Source organism: Tigriopus californicus, chromosome 3 (assembly GCF_007210705.1).
Source record: "Tigriopus californicus strain San Diego chromosome 3, Tcal_SD_v2.1, whole genome shotgun sequence".
Classification (NCBI taxonomy): domain Eukaryota; kingdom Metazoa; phylum Arthropoda; class Copepoda; order Harpacticoida; family Harpacticidae; genus Tigriopus; species Tigriopus californicus.
In genome coordinates this window covers 1,922,765-1,944,704 of record NC_081442.1, presented here as the reverse complement: position 1 = coordinate 1,944,704, position 21,940 = coordinate 1,922,765, and the positions used below count along the sequence as shown (strand labels likewise).

Below are 21,940 nucleotides of genomic sequence, written 5' to 3'. Positions count from 1 at the left end.
TTAATTTATCTTATTTCAAGAAGTAATAGCTCCTTAGGCAGCAAAATAGTGCCTATTTCTTTATCTAGTCAAAACTAGGGGATTCAAGTTTTTGTTTTTAAGTAAATTAAAAAATCTTTTATTTAACGTCGCGTTCATTGATGACTTTCAAATACGCTTCTAGAAATCCTTTCTGGCGTAATAAACCCCCCAAAAACTTAACTACTAAACTTTTTTTTGGATTTTTTCCAAATTTATATGAACAACATGAAGCTATCTACTGCATTTCATAAGCATAGCATTTGGCTTTTCACAAATAAAATAAAGGTTAAATTGAGAGAGTCATTCACTTTGCTCCGAGCTCTTCAAGGCTATTTGTCCACACCTAGACGAAACAGAGGGCCCTCTTTAACGCCATAAATAGTTCCCTCATTTTATTATCGTTGGCAGAACCAAAGGATACAATTTGACGCAAATTCCCGATCCCAAAGCTGAATTCAAACCTGGTAACTTCCCACCACAAAATTTGGCAGAAGTTTCGATTAGCACGACACATTCCTAAAGGCCAGATGTGTAGAAACGAAATGACAGTAATTGGCTGCTTTAAACAAGAAGAATTCCAATCCCTAAAAAACTCTCAATAGACTAATTGTAACTCACCAAAAATTGCCGAATCACGAAACATTACAATGACTAATATCACTAATGGGCATTTCGTTACAATGCATTTTGAATGGGGAAGATAAGAACCAAAAGTGAACTTGCTCCTAATGACACTACAGTAAAGGTGTTCGTGGCTTTGAATCTTGTTAAATTCACAATGTTTCATAGTGTACATCTCTCCTCAATTAAACAGGATGGGCTAAGTGACCTCTTTGAACCGAATTTGCAAAATTGTTGATTGGTACGAAATCTTCCTTAGGCTGAAGTTTAATACACTCGATTTCTCATCGTTCCACTTTTCCATGACGTGCGGCACACTGGTGCTTGAAAAGTTGGAGGAATTTCAATGTTGTTTTTCCATCATTCACTTTGCTGTACTTCATTGCACAGGGTGCGTGTGCAAAATTTAAGCACCCAGCAGAGTTTCAATTGCCCGCTTTCTAGAACAGCGATGACCTTGGACATAGCTGACATTGAGACTCCAGGGTGGAGCAAATTGGAGATATGATGCTTCTTTATCAATTCAGATTCCAATTTCATATATACGTAGATATCAAAAAGAGCACCAATATGTAACGATAAATAACGAGCATAAACTCGTTGATCGAGCTTATACTCTTCCCAACAAAGAGACCGAAACTGTACTTGAAGGCGGGAAATTAAAAATCTACCGTATTTTCAGATTTTGCTCACACACCCGGTATGTTTAAATGAGTGTACTCGTAGTTCTCAAGTGTAAAATTCTGCGCAGAAATTCATCCCAACGGTTGGATAAATCCTGTGGCTTCAACATAGATGTTGGGGATCCCAGTCATGTTTTGGATGCGTTTCAAGTGAATTCGATGAGTAAAATAATTGATGGGCTCAGTCTTTTCACCTTCATTTTCAATATTTGTGTTTTATGATGTCCTCTTTTAGTCTCGCATTGTTTGTAGACAATAATTGACCAAGCAAACAATCAGAGGGCAAGCTGTGGTAATTTATTGACTGCAAATTTCTAATCTGGATCTCATAAATTTTGAAAACAATCATCTTCCTGATTCAACATCCCTATGTTACGATTTTTCACCATTCATATTGAGATTTCAATAAGTCGTCATAGAGAGTTACGACAGAGTTCAGAGACAACTCAACCTCACACATGGAATGGCGTTTAATGGGAAGCACTGGCTATTTCAATTACTAAGGTTGATCCTCACGAAATAGAGAGCCAATGACAATCTAAACTTACCGATGACTACGGTGCCACGGCCAGGTACAGAAATGATGTTATCAATGGGCATCAGTACCGGAGCAGAGGTGTCGCGCTTGGGCACTTGTATGTGCTCGTCAAGGGCATCCATTAGTTTTAGGATCGAGGCCTCTCCATAAGGAGAATCGGTGTCGCCTGAAAGTCAACATATGAATATCGTTTACTTGCACTTAAGCGTCACTTCTGACTTCAAAGGCCAAAAACAACGTCATAAAGGTGGAAAGGTGTGGGAGGGAAAAGTCCAGACGATTGAGTAACCACCATTTACGCATCAAATCAAATCTTCCGGTGTCACGTAATCCCAAATCTGGTTTGAAAACAGCAGTAAAATAATATATCATCCAAAATTTATTTAACCAAATGTGATGTCCATTTGCCTAAAGTCAAGGTAGACTTTATAAAATGCATTGTACTTGAATCAACTTTTTAAGACCGATACACTAAATGCGTAACAGAAGCAATGCCATTCCGGCAAGAATATTAGCCTCAAGTATCGGGAGATTAAGTCCCTGAGTCGAACGTAACTCAATTGCAATTGTAAATCGTACTGTTGCTATTTCAACTAGAACTTGTAGAACTTGAACTAGAATCTAATAAGCGGAAACGATGTCAAATAGCGCAAAAATGGTTCATTTAATTTTGCTTTTATATTGATGCTGTGATCATTGGACCCTCCATTACAAAACCAAACACACCATTAGTCCATTAATGTGGTTTCTTTTCAGTTGGGGGTAAGAGATGACCATCCGTGAATATTTATTCCTGGTTAGAATCTTAATTCTCAACTGCGCCAAGGAAACCAATCGGCATTACTAGAAACTTTATTTCATGATTGTCCATTCCCGATCGATTGGAAAGTAAGGTTATGGTCACTGATGAACAGAAACCAGATTTCGACGCATCAAATCTGGGTCACTTTATGTGCTTGCCACGATGTTGCATGTTATTGCAGACATTGCAAAAGGTCTCACTTTGGTTGGACAGGCGTGGAAGGGGACTGACACTTATTGGCGTTTTGCCTTCATGTCAATGAAATCAAATGTTGAGGTAACCAAAAGCAATGTGGATTGTGTTGAGCCGGACAACAAGCTATGCTGTAATACGAGTCATTACTCCATTGCACTCGTTGTTCGACACTTGTAACCATTTTGCCTCCTTTCTCTTACCTTCAAACCTATACTCTTTTTTACAGCTCTACAGGCATTAGGAGTGGTCAAATCAATAAACATGCAATTTTCATCTGACAATCTGGACCCTCTCACAACTGAATTCGCAAAATTTGAAAAGGCTTTTGCATCGAAGGTATGGTGTTTTGGGGCAGGCATAGGTTAATTTGTATACTTGAAAAAAGTTCTTATTTACATTGACAAGACTTCAATACAAATAATACGATGCTTTTAAACTCAATTAACTGCAACCTTTTCCAATTGAAATGATCAGAATGTCCAATTTATTGATTTTCTATTGCATAGTTTTTGGAATTTCCTATTACACATAAAATTGCTTTCCAATTGTAATTCATTTAAAATCAAGTTATTGTTTAATATTTTTTGCTCCCTGGTCAATTTGATAACCATTTATTTCTAATGTCAAGTTGCTGGTCACTGCTATCAAAAAAAGTTCAAGTTTGGAGGAGCTGGTAATGCACTCAGGTTTAATCAAATCTTAAAAATATGCTATAGATCTTGACTGAAACTGCAATTGGAATTTCAAATTGCATTCCGTTGTAAAGCAGTCAAAAAACAAAAACAGATTGTTTTTTTGCGGAAAAAGAGGAAGTGTTTGAGAGAAAAGAAGAGTGTCTTTTGGACCGGATTGCTTTCTCGAGCTTCACTACGGCACTCAATACATCTAAGGATGTGCTGAATGTATGTGAACTGACAATGATATCAGAGTCCAAACCAAGCACGCATAACATCCAAATCTCTAGACATACCCTCAAGAGCCAGTAGAGCGGACCCATGAATTATGGGTGTGGTGCTCGGGTCGTAACCAAACTCTGCAATTAGCTCTTGGGCTTCTAACTCCATCAGTTCTAATATCTCCTCATCGACCAGATCGGCTTTATTCACAAAGACAACGATATTCTTCACGCCAACCTATAAGAAGAAAAAGGATGCACTTTTCAATTATCAAAATTTCGAATGGGTGCACATTACACATTTACACATGACACATTTCTGATCGATATCAAAGCAAAAAGCATTATTTGTAACCTTTCAAAGGACACAACGAATCTGTGGCAATTTGTGTACATGTTCCAAATTTTAAGGGGAGATAAACCACTCCCCAGCAATTAGAGGCCGAATTCTCTTCATTCTCTTAAATTGAGAATGTGTTTGAGCAGATCATGAAGTTCAAAATAGTAAGATTGATAGGGAGCAAATAATTCAGGTTCAAGAAACATATTTGAAGTTTAGTCAAGTGTTCCTCAAGGCTTCATTTTTGGGCCGCTCCTTTTTAAATTATTCATTATCACGCTTTAAAAGCCTAATATTACTGCCAGTATCTCGTCTTCTGCTGATAATACTAAATTAGTTCGTGGCAGGAATGACCAAGATTGCAAAAGCCTGGCAAAGGACTGAGATCGAATCTACTCTTGGGTCACTGAGCGAGAGTAACATGGCTCCGCATGGGATGAAATTCCGCTCAATGACCTTTGGGTCGACGCCATTAGACTCTCCACTATTAGATGATGAAGGTAAAGATATTGAGCAGGTCTCATCTATGAAAGATTGAGGTGTAGTCCTCCAAAATAATGGAAAGTTCGATGAGAATATCCAGTTCACGGTGGGTAAAGCTTTTCAAACGTGTGGCTGTATTTATCACACGTTTAAGCCGAGAGGTAGTGTCACGATGCTAGCTCGGTAGAAGCCGATTGTTCAGCCACATCTTGAATATGGCTCGCCCATTTGGTCAGGCTTGCAAAAACTTGAGCAGGTCCACACTTGTTTCTATGAGAGAGCTCTCGTATTGGGAGAGACTAAAAAAGCTGTGTCTGTACATTGTTCAAAGAGGGTACAAAATGTTTCTGTTAATGTACGTTTCTAAAAGCATCTATGAGCTTTGCCCTCACCTAGGATTTAGGGTCAATTCTAGTGACCGTAGAGGCTTTATGTGCGTTTTGAGAACAGCTTCAAGGCTAGTAAGAACAATGAAGTCCACCTCTCTTCTTTTTCGGGCTCCTTTATTGATCAATTTGCTGCCCTCAAGCATCCGTAGAAAGTACATAGGTGTTGACCCAGTTGCCTCCTTAAAGGTTAGATTTGGACAATTTTTTAATTAAAATTCCTGATCAACCCTACATTCAAGGTCTAGTCTGGTCTGCCAAGTCTAAATTTTGGGTAGACCAAATATCGCATTAAACGAATTTAGATATTTCATTTTGATAGTGCCGGTGATGACATTCCTGGTAAACCCAGGGAAAAAAACAAGAACTGCATATCTAGATTTATGCTATGTAGCTAGGGGCTGTTATCGCCCATGAGGGGCAACATATTGAGAGGAAACTTTTCGGATAGTCCATCAAAAACCGTCGTTTTTAAAGTTATGGAATCGATCTATTTGTTTTGAATAAATGAGTGGGACTGTAGAAAATCTGAATCAGTCACGATTTTGATTCCGCACCCTGTACGTCAAAGCAACGTGATCTTGCTGCTTTTTACAGACACGAGTATTACATTATTCACGGAAAACAGAGTCTGAACTTTGAATGATCGTCGTGAGCGTATGTTTAGCTTTACGCTTGAAGTTCTTCCATAATTCCCTCAAGGGCTGGACAATTTCCCAATTGAGAGATTATACCTTTTTATACATACGCTTACCAAGTCCTTTAGCTCTTCTTTTGAAATGTTTCGTCGACCCGAGAAGATGGGTATTATTAACAGCTTTGGCCGGTTCCATTCCATTCATATCTTTCGTTGAAATAAACCGACATGATATGAAACTGAGAATAGGCCTATAAATCATGTCTGATCTAATTTGTTTTAGAAGAAAATTGTATTTTCGTCTGAAGAGTAAGTACGTTCTTGATTTTGAAGCAATCCATTGAAACATGGAAGCTTTGCTTGATTACATGAATAAAGAGAAAAAAACTCAAGATTGAGAAAATCAGAACAAGTCTATCGTACAATTTTCAACGTCTTAGTCGCGTTTCACCATTGAACATTAACAAATGAAGTATATAAAAATGTGTCCTGTAGATGGACAAATCTTGAATGCACATTTGAAAATCCCCAAAGAAACCTCGATCAGACCAAAGCCCATTTTTGCCTCGTCCTAGAAGAGCATCAATGATGGATCAGCTTTGAGGGGATTTCCCAAAGCTTCTTCTATGGCACAGACGGATCCTTTCCTTGAGCGAGAACTACTCTAAACCTGAACAAATTGACTGATATGTTTTTAATTGTATCTTCCTGGACAGAACTAATGAGACACTTTCCAAGTTGATTGATTGGCTGAAGTTAAAGTTGCCAAAGAAGGACGAAATAAAACAAGTTCAAGTCGAAGGTTTTCTTTCAAAACAACCAAATTTCACTATTGTCGGATACCAAGTAAGCCGTTGATTTTCCTTCTTGAAATGATATATTATGTATGAGTTGAGGGAACTCGAAAAATTTCAGCATGATTTAGGCTTTTCTTTACGTCTAACAGCCAATCGAAATCTGTCTATCGTTGTACTAGCTCGTAGCAGCGTAACAATGATAATTGTATGGTTTTATATTGCTCCCAGTTCTAAAAAAAAGCATTAGATTACTTAACACCGAGCTTTCAAATCTCCATATAAAATGTCGGTTTGAAAATAAGCTCATTGCCTTGGGTCTAGAATTGGAAAAAATGTTTTCACCGAAAGACTCTGCATCCATTTATTCCAGTCTTGAGTTGCCGTTTGCACACTCAAAGATTCAAAGAGTGCATAAACAAATTATCGTTTCTTTTCTTATAAATCTTTTTTTTCTAGCTTTGTTGAGGATCGCGTTTTTAATGGCAAATAGATACATGAGTATCTATCACTTGTATGGTTTGCAAGAGTCCTTTGAATTAGAAATGTTTTTTTTTTGTTTTCAGCCCCTTTGTCAACTGTAAAGAGGTTCTTACAAACTTCTCTTTCACATGGCACAAGTATCATGCTATGAAAGCAATCAAACCCTTTTGTGGGTGTTTACCCAGATTTGTTGAGGGGGGAAATTCTGTACCTGTTTAGCCAATAAAATATGTTCCCTCGTTTGGGGCATACAGCCATCGTCGGCAGCCACGACTAAAATGGCCCCATCCATTTGAGAGGTGCCGGATATCATGTTCTTCACAAAATCAGCGTGTCCGGGACAATCGGTGTGGGCATATCTAGAATCAGGTATTTGACGTTTGGTTGCCACGAAGGAAAACTGACTAACTCACCGTCTAGACTTTGTTTCATAACCCACGTGGGCGATATTAATGGTGATGCCTCGGGCTTTTTCTTCTGGGGCCTGATCAATCTGATCGTAGTCCACGAACTTGGCGTTATTTACTAGAAATAAGAGATGAGACATATTGCAATTCCATTACATTTCTCTGAAAGATTATTGTTTTCATGTCCTGAAATCAGCTCACGGTGCCATGCCGAAGATTAGTATGCTATGTAATAAAATGTATAATATTCAGGCATGAAATAATTGGCTGGTTCTCGTCTTGAAACCACAAGAAGGTATTTTAGCTAGACTTGTGTCAATTATTCTATGAGTATAATTACTTACAATCACAAATGAATGGTTTTAAATACAATTTACTAATGTTTCAAATGTTTCCATACTTTCTTGAGAATTGTTTTGAAAACATTTATTTCATGACATCTTGTTATACTACGTTTGTATTTGGAATCACAAGGATATTTTTAAATATTTTTTTAGAAAATGCCTTGCTGAACATCTGTCAATTTAGCATTAAGGGTTCGATGAGACAGATCTGTCTAATACATATTAGAAACGGCTTAGAAAAGCGTTGGAAATAAAGGGTTTAACAAGTGCTGAACGACGATGTGCGTACATCTAAGATTGATTTATAAGTCGATTCGTGAAAACGTGTCATGTCGGTGAGAATGTAATTCTAATTTGTAATTGAAGAAGGTCTATTAAATTGGTCCAAATGTAATTTATAACAACTACTCTGAGTACAAACGTAATTAATTACAATTACACCGAGTTCCCCGTAGTTAATTACAAGTACTCCGAATTCAATCGTAATTTGTTATAATTACTCCGAGTTCAATTGTAATCAATTGCAATTAAATAAAAATGTAATTACAATTGCAGTTAAATGAAAATGTAATTACAATTGCAGTTAAATGAAAATGTAATTACAATTGCAGTTAAATGAAAATGTAATTACCATTGCAGTTAAATGAAAATGTAATTACCATTGCAGTTAAATGAAAATGTAATTACCATTGCAACACAGATCTGATTTTACCGTAGTTAGGACATACGTGTGCGATATGCAAAACCAATTATATCTCTGATAGAACCTCTGAATCCTAGCAAGAGCTTTCTCTTGCACATCATTGAAAATTGAGGGACGAATATTCATATCATTAAAAGCATTAGTCATTTTCAAGTATCCTTAATCTAGAATATATTAGCATTCCATGTATTCAATGCATTTATAATCAAAGAAAAGACGTCAAATCCAGAGGGCAATTAAGATGTACAAGGAGCTTGTCAGGTATTTGAAGGAGCAGATTTGACCGATTAACTAAGATTGGCTTTGTTTTGTTTTGTAAGTTGACCCTATTAATAATTTCTTCCTGCAACCTGGCTTTCGTGTCCACCATTGGTAAGACTACGTATTCATGATGTACTTCAAGGGGCTTAAATTATCTACGCCAGTCTAATTTTGGAATTCTAATAGCCGTTTCCACTCAACTCGCCCCTCTAGAATTTACTCAAACGGACCTTTTGGTACTTTCGCTTCGTGATTACAAAAATATGGCATTGCGTTAATTGGAAGCTTTGATGCAATCTTTACCGCAGTTGGTTTCCTTTTAGGCATCTACCTCTGATAATAAGTTTATTGTGTATACGTACTTACAGAGCCTATGGGGTGGTGATAGTAATAATAATAGACCACGGTAAGATGTGCAACGCTGATAACAAAGTTACAAATTGTAGTTTGAAGCCAATGAATTGATTCTTTTTTTTTTCAACCATCCTGACATTTTTCATGAAGCCCCACCTTTGTTTCTTTCGAAATAACAAGACAAAGCCAAGCCAGCTACATGTATAAGTTATTCTATGATCAGTATATGTATATATCAGATATGACCAGTTGTTATGTTTAAATTTGAAGATGGCACATTCAGCTTCATACATGTGTTCATAGCAGACATCCAAAAAAACCTGGTGGACTTATGACACGAGGTTTGTTTACCTTGTTCCTAAAAGTAAGGTCTTTAGACATGTTGGCTCATGTAGTCATGGTTAATGATTTTTGATAAGCTATAGAATTAATTTAAGTTTGTGAATTGAGAAAAAGCTCATTCAAATTAATTCACAAAGATGGTTGGCGGTGCTTGTCATATTTTACAGACAAAGATTATAGTTTCATTATCTTATATATTAACACTCAATCCGTTCCTTTGTAATCAAGCCAGTCTCAAACGGGACGCATGTAAGGCGGGGGCAAAAAACCTTGATCTTCTTTGGATAGCTCTTGGTGTTGAGGATGGCATAATTCCGGTAATCTCAGTGCTGCAAATTCATAACCACGCGATTAAAGTACCAAAAGTCCGTTTGAGACAATTTACTCATGGGTCACAGATAGTAAATTGGCCTTGAATGGAATAAAATTCCGCTTAATGACCTTTGGGTGCCTTCGAACGCTTCGAACACTCCACTAATAGATACAAGAGGTAAAGATATTCAGCAGGTCTCGCCCATGAAAAATTTAGGGGTAGCCCTCCAAGAAAATGGAAAGTTCGAAGAGCATATCCAGTTGAAGGTGTGTAAAGCTTTTCCAACATATGGCTGGATATATCGCACGTTTAAGTTCAGAGATCGTCTCACGATGCTAACTCTGTACAAGTCGACTGCTCAGCCACATCATGAATAAGCCTCGCCTATTTAAAGTGCAATTAGTTCAGCAGTTTTGTAAAAAAAAAGTACACAGAAATTAGATTTCTTTCGCTTAGTTTTCCTTTTTACATAACATTATGAGCACAGCAAATGTATAAAAGGGCAAAAATTGGCTTTATACAAAAAGGCATTAAAGATTCGAAAAGATGAAAAGTTGCATTTCCATGTTTTGATCAGCCCTGATCACCAGATAGTAACTACAGACTTTACATATCTTACCTTTGGCCATGACTTTGGTGATTGCGGCGGTGAGTGTGGTCTTGCCATGATCCACATGACCAATGGTGCCCACATTAACATTGGGCCTCCCATCGTCAATTATGGGTATGGCCTTGGCACTCCGTTTCTTGGCCCAAAACTGAGCCGAACACGAGAGATGGCGAGACAAGTTCACTAGTGGAGGCACCCAAACAGGGCCAATCGCCGATGCTCTGATGGCCCCTAAATGATGATAATTCCTTCTAAGACCCGATTCAGGCCTCGCTTTGAGTCTGATGGCTGTCAAAGATCGGATTATTTGCCGTATGAGCATGGTGTTGGGCATGGGCATGGGCGTGGGGGATGAAAATATTTAGAAAAAGTTAACTTCTGACATGGATTCGTTTGGAAAACATGTCTTTATTGTTGTTGATTTCAGGGTTGCCATTCCTATCCACTTGCCTGCTTCAGGAATCTTGTTCGGTTTAGCGTAAATTCTTCAGAAGTTCACAGTGAATCCCTGGAGTTCAATCGTCAGCTGACTCTCAGAATTGGCGGAAAAATGAATGAAGATTTGAGCGAAGGCTTAAAAGGATATTGAGACTGGTTGGCAATCGGTGAATTTTGAAAAGGAGTCAAAAATTTAATTGATAAAGTGAATAGATGGGTTCACTGCTAACACGATGGAAAAAAAGCTTAGACCCACATATCCGTAGTGGTTTGCGAGTTGTTCTACCGGGAAATTTTGGAACGTGTGCCTGTTTGTGCATGTACAGCTAACGTTTAACACCATCTCAGATGTGAATGTTGTGATTATTCGTTATTCTGTAACTCGAGAAAGTCATGTGAAGACATCTCGAAGATGGCATTTGTAAGGTGTTCGTTGAATTCGGCGAAAATATTCCAAAACGTGTAGAATCATATATATGACAGAAGCAATGAAATGGCGAAGATACGCAAAAAGCGTTTCCCTCGTTTTACATATTTACAAACATTGCTTAGGATAAAGTAAGCTCTAAAGAAAACTTACGCCCATGATATAAGTATTTTTACCCTCGGTGAAGTGGTAAACAAGACGCTATATTTCAGAAATAAATAACAATCAACAGTTCTGTCAATCAAATATTGTTACGAGTGCTCATCAGACCAGGCATTCAATTCAAAATGAAGGCTGTCTCTCCATGACGCCACGATATAATGCTATCTGACTTAAAACGGATTCTGTTCCATCTCATTCCAACCTTGTGCGTGATGATTGATGAAAATGAAAGAAAGGAAGTTTATTTCAACATCACTCTTATTAAGTGTGCATGTATTATGCCCTATTTATTAATTTCCCTTGGGCGGCCATTGCAGATTATTGTATGGCATATCGCGCTTCAATCCATGAATGTTCCGGCTGAATTGTGTGTACCATTGCTTGGGCTCCTCGACCATGACTTTGGTGGCGGTTGGGATCAGGTTCGTCTTATTTGGGATTCGGTTTTGGACCTCGATCTCTTTGACTTGGTCCAATGGCTCGAGAGTGACCATCTTGTGGGCATGGTTCGAATCGCACCAAGGGTTCTTAGAATCCGATTGAAATTCTCGCTTTATGTGAAAAACAACTTGATCCGGTTGACAGAATGCGGGGACTTCAGCTTGGTGGGGAAATGGGATCACCATTGGGGTCCTAAGGGTCCATATTTTCTTTGAAAAAAAAATGCTTACCAATCGCATTTCAAATTCAGTTTACCTGGTTTGAACATCATCGGTTCCGTGCCCACTTAGGGTGGGTGAATTTTCAATTTTGTTGACGGGGAACTTGACCCGCGAGTATTCGGTTGAGTTGGGATACCAACGATTGAAAGGCTTGGGACCGCGGTTGGCAGCATCTGTTCCTGAGGCACTTTCATTGGCCCAAGTTGGAATGCCCATGGTCAAGTGAAGACGAGAAAGGTCTGAAATGACATGGTTCTCTCTTTCGATGAAATGCATTCATTCCACAATGCTGTCTGTATTTAACGCACGAAAAGATCCAATTTAGGTATGACAGAGTTTGGACTTCTGATTTAATCAGGGCATTAGAAACGAAATTACAAGTAACGAAATTACAGTAATTCGTTCCTTTTCTCGAAAAATGACCTGTAATTGCATTACATTTTGAAATCGTATAACTGTAACTACCCAAAATCTACAGGAATTACTCGTTACTTGTTCCTTTTTCAGCTTCCAAAATGGCCTTTAATTTTTCGTTTATCTTGCGACAGCTAAAGAGCCTTAAAGCTCAATAGAAATTGCCATTTTACTAATCCCATCTAGTATATTTTGATCAAAGAAAACCAGGGTTGAAAATTGTGTTTGCTTTTGACCGCGCTGAAGGTGTTATTGGTTTTGAATCTTTTTACATTTGCTACTTTAATGTTTACATCTTCTCAATCAAATTCCGTTGGACTCAAGCACTGAAAATGTCTCCTTAGCTTGAATATGATGCTTCAAATTTCCAAAGGCTCCTCACTTCACTTCACTTAAGGGATGGACTTCTTACAAAGAAGCTTTACCGACTTCGCAATGTCTAATACTGTTTTCCATCATGAATTTTGCTACATTGTTTCAAACCTTTAACAATGATTATCCCATCCAGGGTCCCAATCTTGACTCCTCACAGTATTATGATGCAATACATTTTGAACAATTATGCCAAGGTTAAATGCCAAGGCGCATTATTGAAAAATGTTGACAAGAAATGTTCAAATGTTACGCATCAGGACTACTTGAGTCAAAAAAAACTCCATTTATTTTGAGAAGAATGATCTGGATGGGGTAAACCATAAAATATTGGTCATCTAAATTTTTTGTAAAAGTAATTGTAACGAGTAACGCCATTACAATTTTTTTCAAGTAATGATTGTGTAACGAATTACTATTTTTGACTAATGTAACTGTAACTGTAATTCGTTCCTTTTATTGAGAAACGAATAATGCCCAGGATTTAATGGGGTACCCCCACGTGGTTTCGTGAAGGCAAATTTTGAAATGCGACAGTACTAAACTGTACCCAGTCGCATTTCAAGATGTGCGTTCACCAAACTATCTGATACTCGCAGTAGGTGCAACTGGGTACAAATCACATCTCAAAATATGCACTCACGAAACCATGCGGAGGTGCCCCATTGATATTGCACTTGAAGTTCCATAACATTGTAACTAATACCTTTCGAACTCTGAAATTGTAATTTCGATTTTTCAATCTTGTTTTGTAGCAAATTTTGGTGAAATTAAAACATGGACGTACACTTTTTGGGCCCAACCATCACCTCTAAACTTGCCCTGTTTTGGTCTATGTTGGTCAAAGCCTTGAAATGAAAGTAAAAGTCCCCAGCTTTGTCCTAGCATAACCAAAGCCATATCATTGGAATCAATTCTTTTATTTGAAATTGGGACAAAAATTGAAATAATTTTTGGCCGATATTTCAATAAGATGTTGTAGCAGTGATAAATGTTCCCCATTGGAATGAATGAAAAGTCTTAAAGTTATCTCCTCAGTTCCCATGGAATAATATGTGACATTTGGCTCAACCCTAAAATAACTCTAAATTCCCCAAAATGTATTCAGGATTCGAAGATGATGAACGTACCTGAGAAGCCGACGGTTTGAACGTTCTGCTTTTGTCAGTTGTCTCACTTTCAACACGGCCTTTCGCGGCCTTTGAATCAAGAAGGTGAGCGCTCTCTTGTCTTGATTGGGATCGCACTAAACGTGAGTTGTCCAAATCCTAATCCTCTTGGGGCTGTTGGACTCCGGCCACACTGATTTTTTAAGTTTTTGTTTAAACACTCTTCAATACAATCCAATGTTGAAGCCCTCCTGCGTTTGAGCATTTGAATTTAAAAAATCAAAATTCATGCGAATACCGTCGCTGATGTGATTTAATACAGCCTTCATTCGCATGATTAAGCGGTTCTATCCTTGTTCAGAGGGAGAAGCAAATCTGCAAGATGCAGTATGACACGTAAGTTGACAACCACTTTTCAGTACGAAATCTCTTAAAACTCTACATGCATCATTGTGGCCTCAGAATGAAGTTTCGTTTTCAACTCAGAGGCTCTTGTACAAGGTGCATCTAGGTTTACAAAAGACAAAAAAAATGCGCAGCTATTACAATCTTGAAAAATAAATAAAACAAAACTCTGAAATTTCAAATGTCAAATATGAATATTTTACTTGCCTTTGTCTGGCAGAAACAAGAGGTACAAAAAGGTCCAAATAGGTTTCAATATTGGAAAAATGCTGTGTTTAAAATAGTTTTATAGTGGAACAAAACTTTCGTGATAGTGTGTGTGTGTACTAACAAGAGGCAAAGTCCTGCTCGGTTAGTGAATTGACTCATCCCTGACATTTAAACGAGTTTGAAGGTTAGGCCAGAGGCTGCTCTTCTCGAGGAAGTCGTACACAGAACTTTCACCGTCATCCATGATTGGTGCATGTTTTTTCTCAACAATTTACACACTCGTTCCTATAAATTCCTGCGTTGTTTGTAGAATGAATAACAAACAATGCTCTCTTCTCTCTCTTAGTTTTCGAGAGAATCCCAACCCAAAATAGCTCTTTAACAGGTGTCAAATGATCTTGACACAATGGCCACATTTCCATTGTTTTTAACGCTTCTATTGTCTCGAGATTTGACCAATAGAAGACCAGGGGCTATGAAAAAATTGGCTTGATTTTGACATTTTAATTGCAGAGATCCAACCCAGAATGTCAATGTCGTGCAGTGGATCGGAACAATTCCTCCTAAAGACAGCTTCCCTCGGGATTGGGCTTTTGAGCAGATAAAAAAAATGCTAACGACTTCTAATCATTGATGAGAGACAGCTCCTAAAACGAAAATGATCAAGATACATGGAAGATCAAATTAGATTTCCCAGAGTTCCACAAATCTCCTCTCCTCTCAAAAGTATTTCTCTTCAAGATTGCCTCCGATTTAGTCTAAAGTTCTCACAGATGTGGCATGCTAGATGCTTTTAGACACAAGTGCCCAATATTTTAACCTTTAAAAAAGGTAACATGGACTGAAAGCTTATCAAAAAAGCATATTCTCAAACTATCATAATTGGGATCTCGACATCACATTTTCCAGGGGCTTAGCCGACGAGCTTCTTGAGAAACCCTACCAAGTTGCACAGAAATACACATTTCAATACACACTGTAATTCAGAACAATGTACCCGTGAAACGGTGACACCCTCACAAATTGTTCAAAGTTGATCGTACTCAAATTCAGGATTGTCCAAGAACTAACTAATCCTGGAACATCCGTTTGGATCGAGGCAGTTCGCCAAAGACGTCTACATGAAGACTCTTGGCGATGGTCTGAATGGAATTATGAATATCCACCGTCCGAATCTCGTCCGACTCGTCCCAATCATCCTCTTCCAATTCCGGAGGCAGCCTTGAGGTCCGATTCGGATTGATTGGAGCGCTAACGGGCAAAGATCGGGCCATGTTGCTCAAGGAGTCTTCCTCTCCATTGGCTCGAGTGGCCATGAAACGTCCCATGGAAACTCCGGGAGCTCGATTGGACCGAGGTAATGTGGTTAAATGGTCTAGAATAGATTTCTTTGAGACATGTTATGGGATTGGTATGGTTTCGACAAGAAAGGTTACCATCTTCTTCCCGACAGGGTCTGCTCTCGTCTCCCATGTCATCAATGGCAGACGCTGGGAAGTCGCTAGTCAGGTACTCTTGGAGGGGATCAAGTGGGTCGAATTCTTCCGCGATGGCCTCGCTCATTTTGGCAGCTCCTTGAGGACCCTTATCTCCGAAGCTCAGGCCTTCATCTTCTTCCGAGGAGTCTCGGATCGATGCGGCTTTTGGTCTGCAACAAATCACATCAACCCTAATTCTCGCCAAGAACAAATATGTTACAATCCTTCCCTCCACTTACTTATCCATTGATAGCTTCCTGGATTTAGGAACAACTTGAGCGGTCGTCGGTTCTTGATGGTTGGTCAAGGTCTTGCAAACAGTGAGAAGGTGCAGGAAGGTACCAAAGTCGTCCTCGGCATTGGACCTGAGTTGCTCAAGACTCTCTCTGACGGTGCCACACTCCAAATGCGAGTCTTGCAAAAAGATCTGACATTGGCGAATCCGCTCTTGGGCCCGGGACTTCTCCTCGGTGAGGAACTCCTTCAATGTTTTGCCGGGAGGATCCATTGCGGGTTGGATGGGGCCAGATTGCTGGGAGAAGATGCGATTTGAAACACGTTTTTGGACTCTTTGACCATCAGCTAACACTTAAGAATATGTAAACAACCGAGGACAATACTACATGAAGTCCATGGCAAGGAATCATTAATCAAGTATGTTTTAACTACTTATATTGATTGATCAGATCGAAGACGATTAGTAAAATAATTGATATGATTCAGCAACCTGGATGACTTTTAAAAGAGTCAAGAGCCTTGCTGGGAAAAACGAGTTTGTGACTTGACTGACTCTGTGATGAGTTGACCAAGGAAGAATTGAATAAAGGCTTAAAGCCTGAAGGTGAAAAGTTCAATGCTTACAACGGAAAAAAGCATGATCCAAACCTGGAGACGTTAGAGTTGATGTGCTTGAACGTTTTCCTTGAGCTTGATTGTTAATGTTGGCTTTCTGTGTCGAGATCTGTTTGTGCAGATATGAATGTAGCAGGAGGAGCTGTTTAGTTCTGGATTGTCTTTCAGCTCAAGTTAGTTACTATGAGGGAGGAGAACAGGGAGGGAGAACTTCAGAACCACGAAATGTCTGGATCGAGGACGCGCAACCTCTGGTTTTGAATTGACTCGCTTGTTCTACAGTAAGCGGGAGAAAAAGTGAGTCGTGAGGAATTAGGATGAGAAGTAGAGCAATCCAACTACAAAAAGCTTCGAGAAAAGATTGGATGTCATTTGTACTTACTTTATCCATTGATTTGTATTTCCCGGAATAAAATAGAAATGTTAAAACAATGCTTCCAATTTGGTCAACTTGAGAATTATTTTTTTTGATCGACAAAGTTTAATAAATAAGGCAAATCCAAGAGAGCGAATCAAGCCATTTAAAAAATGGCAATTTTCTAGCCAAATTTTGCTGAAATGCGTACTGCAATGTCTGAGTAACGTAAAATCTATCTGAAAGGCGTATTGCTATATTTTGAAGAAAGACACATATGAAAAGGGAGAATTAGATTTGGCTTACCGCTTTGGTATGAGCAAATGCTTTCAAACTCTGAGCTTGTGAGTTCTATGTTGACCGTCAAAACAAAGAAAATCACGACTTTGCGGAATGTTTGCCTATCCCGCAGCTTTTTATAAATTTTAGATACGTCAGTTAATGCATGTAGTGACACCTAACTTACTACGAGTCTTACGATCTTTACAACAACAGGGTCAGAAATAACAACGCTGGTTGTGATTTGATATTTATTTATTTTTTTAAATATTCTTTTCGGGTTTGATATACCGATACAGGAGAATGAGTTCCCCGTAAGTCACAATTGATAAAAGATTTGGTCACATAATGCGTTCGAATTTGCCGATCTAAGGCAACCTTGAACGAAAGGCTGGTCTGGGATGGTTGATAAAAAAACCATCTAAATGTCGCTCAAAACTTAACAATGGATCATCTAGTAAATAGAATCGTCGAAGTGAGCATGGTAACAGATTATAAAGGGTTGGTGCTCGGTTTAGTACAAAACAGGATTTTAAGATATTCAACAACTTATTATCTGATGGGTTGAAATTAAATTTGATTTCACACGTGATGCCTCTTCTGTCACTAACGTTATACTTCATTCCCGGGTTAGGACAAAGTGCATGGAGACATTTAAAAACATAAAGGATTAGGTAGCGTTCGTACCTACGCTGTATACTATATGATTCAAGGGATTGAAGTCTTTCCCAATAGCTTAAGTGGGACATTACATATATTGTTGCCTATTGGCTTCGTTAACATTCACTCTTGGACCGCTTCTGACCAAGCATCATTATAACTTTACATGATGGCCTGTTGGATTACTTTTATCCTTAAATTTACTCCCTTATGCGAGAATATATTTGGAACAGATTAAGGTAGTCATGCGGAAAAATATTCTACTAACCAATCATTTTTTTGACATATGGGGCACTTTACACCTCACAAGAATTCGGCGGTTCCGACCAATTTACATTTGGAAGACCATGCATGGTTACTGCGAGCTCCCTCAAAACATTTACCTTGACCTTTGGGTGGCGATTAATGCGTCTGATCCGTTGGCCTTTCACCATAACGACTTAATGTGATTCAGAATTCTCCCGAAATAGACAGTCATCACGATCCCTCATCCATGCCACTCCTCTTAGGCATGTCCAAAAATGATTGATCTTATCTGAAAGAGTCAGTGAAAGACACCATTTTACCAATACAGTTCTCTGTGGAGGATATGACGTAAATGCACCACCACATTAGAACCGAACATGATAAAAAGCACTTATTCTCGGAATTCAGCGCTAAATATGTTACTTGAGTTCGATCAAGGTACTCTCTCATATAATGAACTCAAGAGTTCATTATAATGCTAAGGCCAATGATGAGACATCCAAAACAAGATGAATAGCTACTTCGGTAGATTTGGTCTAAAGGTCAAGGCAAAGCCTAGCTTTGGATACCTTTTGTACTTTCAGCGCGTGCAAAAACCCGCCCATTAAAGTACAAACAATATAGTGATAGGGATATTTTCAATTAAGTTAAACCTGTGCCTGGTTTAACGTTGGAAACATTTTGTTCAGGAAGTCTCGATTTGTCGAAGCAGCATATGTTTGGCAATTGAGCAGACCTACAGTATAACATCCCCAAGATTCAAGACCGTCATGTTATTGCATCAGACCCCCAAAAGATTTGACATTTTGACTCACTACTATCATACAAGTAGTAACTATCCGGAACCATTCGATTAACCATCCTGTGTTCTATTTTGAACGGTGTAAGAAGTGCATGAAAAACGGTTCAGGACGGTTTTTATGAAATTGGATAGTGTCTTTAAAGTTTCACCAATAGAGGGAGCCATAACAAGAGCAAACATCAGCAAAAATAATAGACCATTAACAATTTCGAATCTATTTACATATTGACCCTATGCTTTGAACCCTTTCTCTAACTTTAAGTTAACTCCATTTGATATTGGCTGGAATTCAAAAGAGTTTTGGGGTCAAATTGTATTTAGGGTTTTCATAAATGGGTCAATGATTGAGTCAGAATTATTGACAACGATACAATCTTCTGCCCTGAGTGGTATTAGAAGGCTTACATGTAGATTGCGTGTATAAGCAGGGACTCTAAAGAGTGAAAAGAATGAGCTATCTTTTAGTAGAGTTTAGATTTCTACTGTTTAGGAAGTTTGCATGAAAGGCAGGTATTATTTAAGGGGCACAGAGTAATACCAAAGTACAATACACTAGATTTCAATTTGAACTTCAATAAATTTGTTTTTTTGCAAAAGCATCCAAAATGTTCCAATAAATCAGGTGTCATTTCTCTTAAGATATATTATTCCATGATTATAAAGCATCCAAATGAGTTTAAAGAACATTATTTAGCTCAGAGCTACAATATGTCTACATTTGGATTGAGAGCTATCCCTGCAGTGAGTACCATATTTTCACAACAAGTTCACTAAATTGCTTGAAATTTGGTAAAGATGTTCCTGAAACAATTTTCTTCAAATAATATGCTTGCGTTAAAACACTAAGTTGACACTGCTAAGAATAACGCTCATATAATCTTAATGGTACTTAAGTTCAAACAATGAAAGACATCTAAACCTCCTAAGACATAATCTTATTGGACATGACTTGTTGGGAACAAGGAAAATTGAACTTGGTTTAAGCTTACGTGTATAGGTAAGCGTGATTTAGTCATCAAATGTAAGAATGGCTTATTTCTGTCTCATAATCTTTTTCACAATACCAGCTGAGGTACCTTACCTTGTCTAGAGTAAAAGAGAAACATATTCCCCTCTTTGATCCAAAGTTCCATCTTGAATGATCAAGCGTACAACAATTCGTTCCAAGGACGATGTAGGAATTGATTCTGGTGATAAAGAGTGAGAGTACTCTCTCGTTTGTAGAAACCCTCAATTAGAGCGCAAGTTCCAAGTCCCGTTTTGGCTCCAAAAGAAACAAAAACAACAGCAAACATAGTTCAGTTGCATCGTCAGCATTTCCTTTTAGTATCATGCTATAAAAAAGATACTGACTGCGTCAACTTTCTGCCCAATTGTCGCAATCTTGATGTCTGGTCCTATTGGAGGACGGAGTCGGGACCCGGGAAGAAGTCTGAACAACCAGTCCAATGTCGACCGGTTGCATTATGAATATTCTATCTCGTGTCTGCTGAAATACAATTTCCTTTTCCGATGGCAATCGAATAAGATTATCCAACACAACAGCAAGCTGTAAGTTCTTTCCTGATCTTAAGGTTTGGACGCTTTATAAATAGTATATCTGTTAGGTCTACCATCTCTTAGCTAGTAAACGGAAATCACTACACCAATGTGAGCGAGGTAAGGTAGGTCAAAGCTTGTACCCGTTTTACATCACTGAATTAACGCCTGTTTGTGTTTGTTAGGATGTGTTAAGCAAGTCTGAATCGGAAATTGTGCAAAAAGGCTCGCCAAACCTCGTCAAAGAACGAGTTTGTCAGCTCTCACATTTTACAGTGCAGCTTAATATTCGACTAGATCAGACACGCTTTAGCACTCCAGTTATTTGAATGTACTTCATGTCCTGTCTTCAGAGTATCGGGCACTCGACAGGAAGGTTGACAAATTAACCCAGCAGAATTCGATGAAATACGGATATTTATTCTGGTTAAATTGTAAAACAATTGTCTACTGACCTCACCTGAGTGGCACGTGTTTAGATCTTTGTTTGTATAGGGTGACGGTTAGTATTAAGAAATAAGCGTTAGGTTTGCAAGGGTGGCTGGTTTTGGTTTGAGTAATTTGAGCTGGCTCAACAGTACACTTCAAGACATGTTTGAAGTCATTTTCAGTTTATCTAAATGCCTGGTTTTAAGCACATACCATCAATGGTTACGAAAATGATATTAGTCAAATATTTTGTTCAATAGTTAAGGTTAATAGTCAACCTTTATTGACATTAAAAAAAAATCCGCATCAAAAGTTTGGGCCTAACTTGGCGGGAAAGGTTTGGTGATCACAAAAAGTGGCTTTTTCTTACTTAAATGTCCTTGGTATAAGGGAACACCCACAAGGTAAAGCTTTATTTGAACAAAAGCGGCGCAATCTAACCTGTTCAAGATCTGGCTTGTTGTTATAACCACAATAAGACAGGGAACTCGTAATTAGATATAAACTAATAAAAGAGTTTCCATTGCTATAAAATTGGCATGGAAATAAGTGAGTCTTACAACGGATAAGTTTCGGAAGCCCTACAGTTCAATATGAGATTTAATGCCCTTGGGCAAAGTTTTTCATAAACTGGAAAGATAATCCACCCACCAACGGAATCTGTTATTTGCTCTTCAAAATCACTTTTTTATAATTGAATTTTGTTTTGAGCTTTTTAGAGGTGAAAAAGACTCAAAATCAGTTTGTTAATATATCAGAAACAAGTTTTGGAAGTTCATGGATATCTTTCAGGCGACTTTTTTCCAAAATGTCAATCCACTTCCACAATGTCGTCGTTCTTTGGTTTCTTGACTCTTTTGCCATTTCGTCAGTTTCATTGGCCATTTTG

General features: G+C 38.3%; 3 protein-coding genes across 5 annotated transcripts in view; all 3 read right to left on the bottom strand.

The window, feature by feature from the left end:
* The window catches only part of LOC131878203 (elongation factor Tu, mitochondrial-like), a 19,420-nt gene extending 8,776 nt beyond the window's left edge, over window positions 1-10,644 (bottom strand). Inside the window, exons 1-5 of the mRNA XM_059224118.1 lie at window positions 10,222-10,644; window positions 7,292-7,403; window positions 7,090-7,237; window positions 3,831-3,993; window positions 1,874-2,029 (exon numbers count right to left, since the gene is read on the bottom strand). Coding sequence (XP_059080101.1) covers window positions 1,874-2,029; window positions 3,831-3,993; window positions 7,090-7,237; window positions 7,292-7,403; window positions 10,222-10,552 — 910 coding nt within the window. The 5' untranslated portion in view covers window positions 10,553-10,644. The remainder of the gene's footprint in view (window positions 1-1,873; window positions 2,030-3,830; window positions 3,994-7,089; window positions 7,238-7,291; window positions 7,404-10,221) is intronic.
* Window positions 10,645-11,240: 596 nt separating this feature from the next.
* LOC131877599 (uncharacterized) lies at window positions 11,241-14,247 on the bottom strand. Of its 2 annotated transcripts, XM_059223312.1 has the most exons (3): window positions 13,818-14,247; window positions 11,936-12,140; window positions 11,241-11,872 (listed from the first exon to the last, which is right to left on the bottom strand). In XM_059223312.1, the coding sequence occupies exons 2-3, from the start codon at window positions 12,115-12,117 to the stop codon at window positions 11,530-11,532; spliced, it is 525 nt and encodes a 174-aa protein (XP_059079295.1). In that variant the 5' UTR covers window positions 12,118-12,140; window positions 13,818-14,247; the 3' UTR covers window positions 11,241-11,529. The 2 variants fall into 2 exon arrangements, with proteins under 2 accessions (XP_059079295.1, XP_059079293.1); XM_059223310.1 differs by lacking the exon at window positions 13,818-14,247 and having other exon boundaries at window positions 11,936-12,325.
* Window positions 14,248-15,371: 1,124 nt separating this feature from the next.
* Window positions 15,372-18,570, bottom strand: LOC131877596 (uncharacterized). 2 transcript variants are annotated; one of them, XM_059223306.1, is made up of 5 exons: window positions 18,419-18,570; window positions 16,751-17,017; window positions 16,129-16,421; window positions 15,848-16,059; window positions 15,372-15,786 (listed from the first exon to the last, which is right to left on the bottom strand). In XM_059223306.1, exons 2-5 carry the CDS (start codon window positions 16,763-16,765, stop codon window positions 15,482-15,484), a joined length of 825 nt encoding a protein of 274 aa, XP_059079289.1. In that variant the 5' UTR covers window positions 16,766-17,017; window positions 18,419-18,570; the 3' UTR covers window positions 15,372-15,481. The 2 variants fall into 2 exon arrangements, with proteins under 2 accessions (XP_059079289.1, XP_059079290.1); XM_059223307.1 differs by having other exon boundaries at window positions 16,775-17,017.
* Window positions 18,571-21,940: the final 3,370 nt, after the last annotated feature.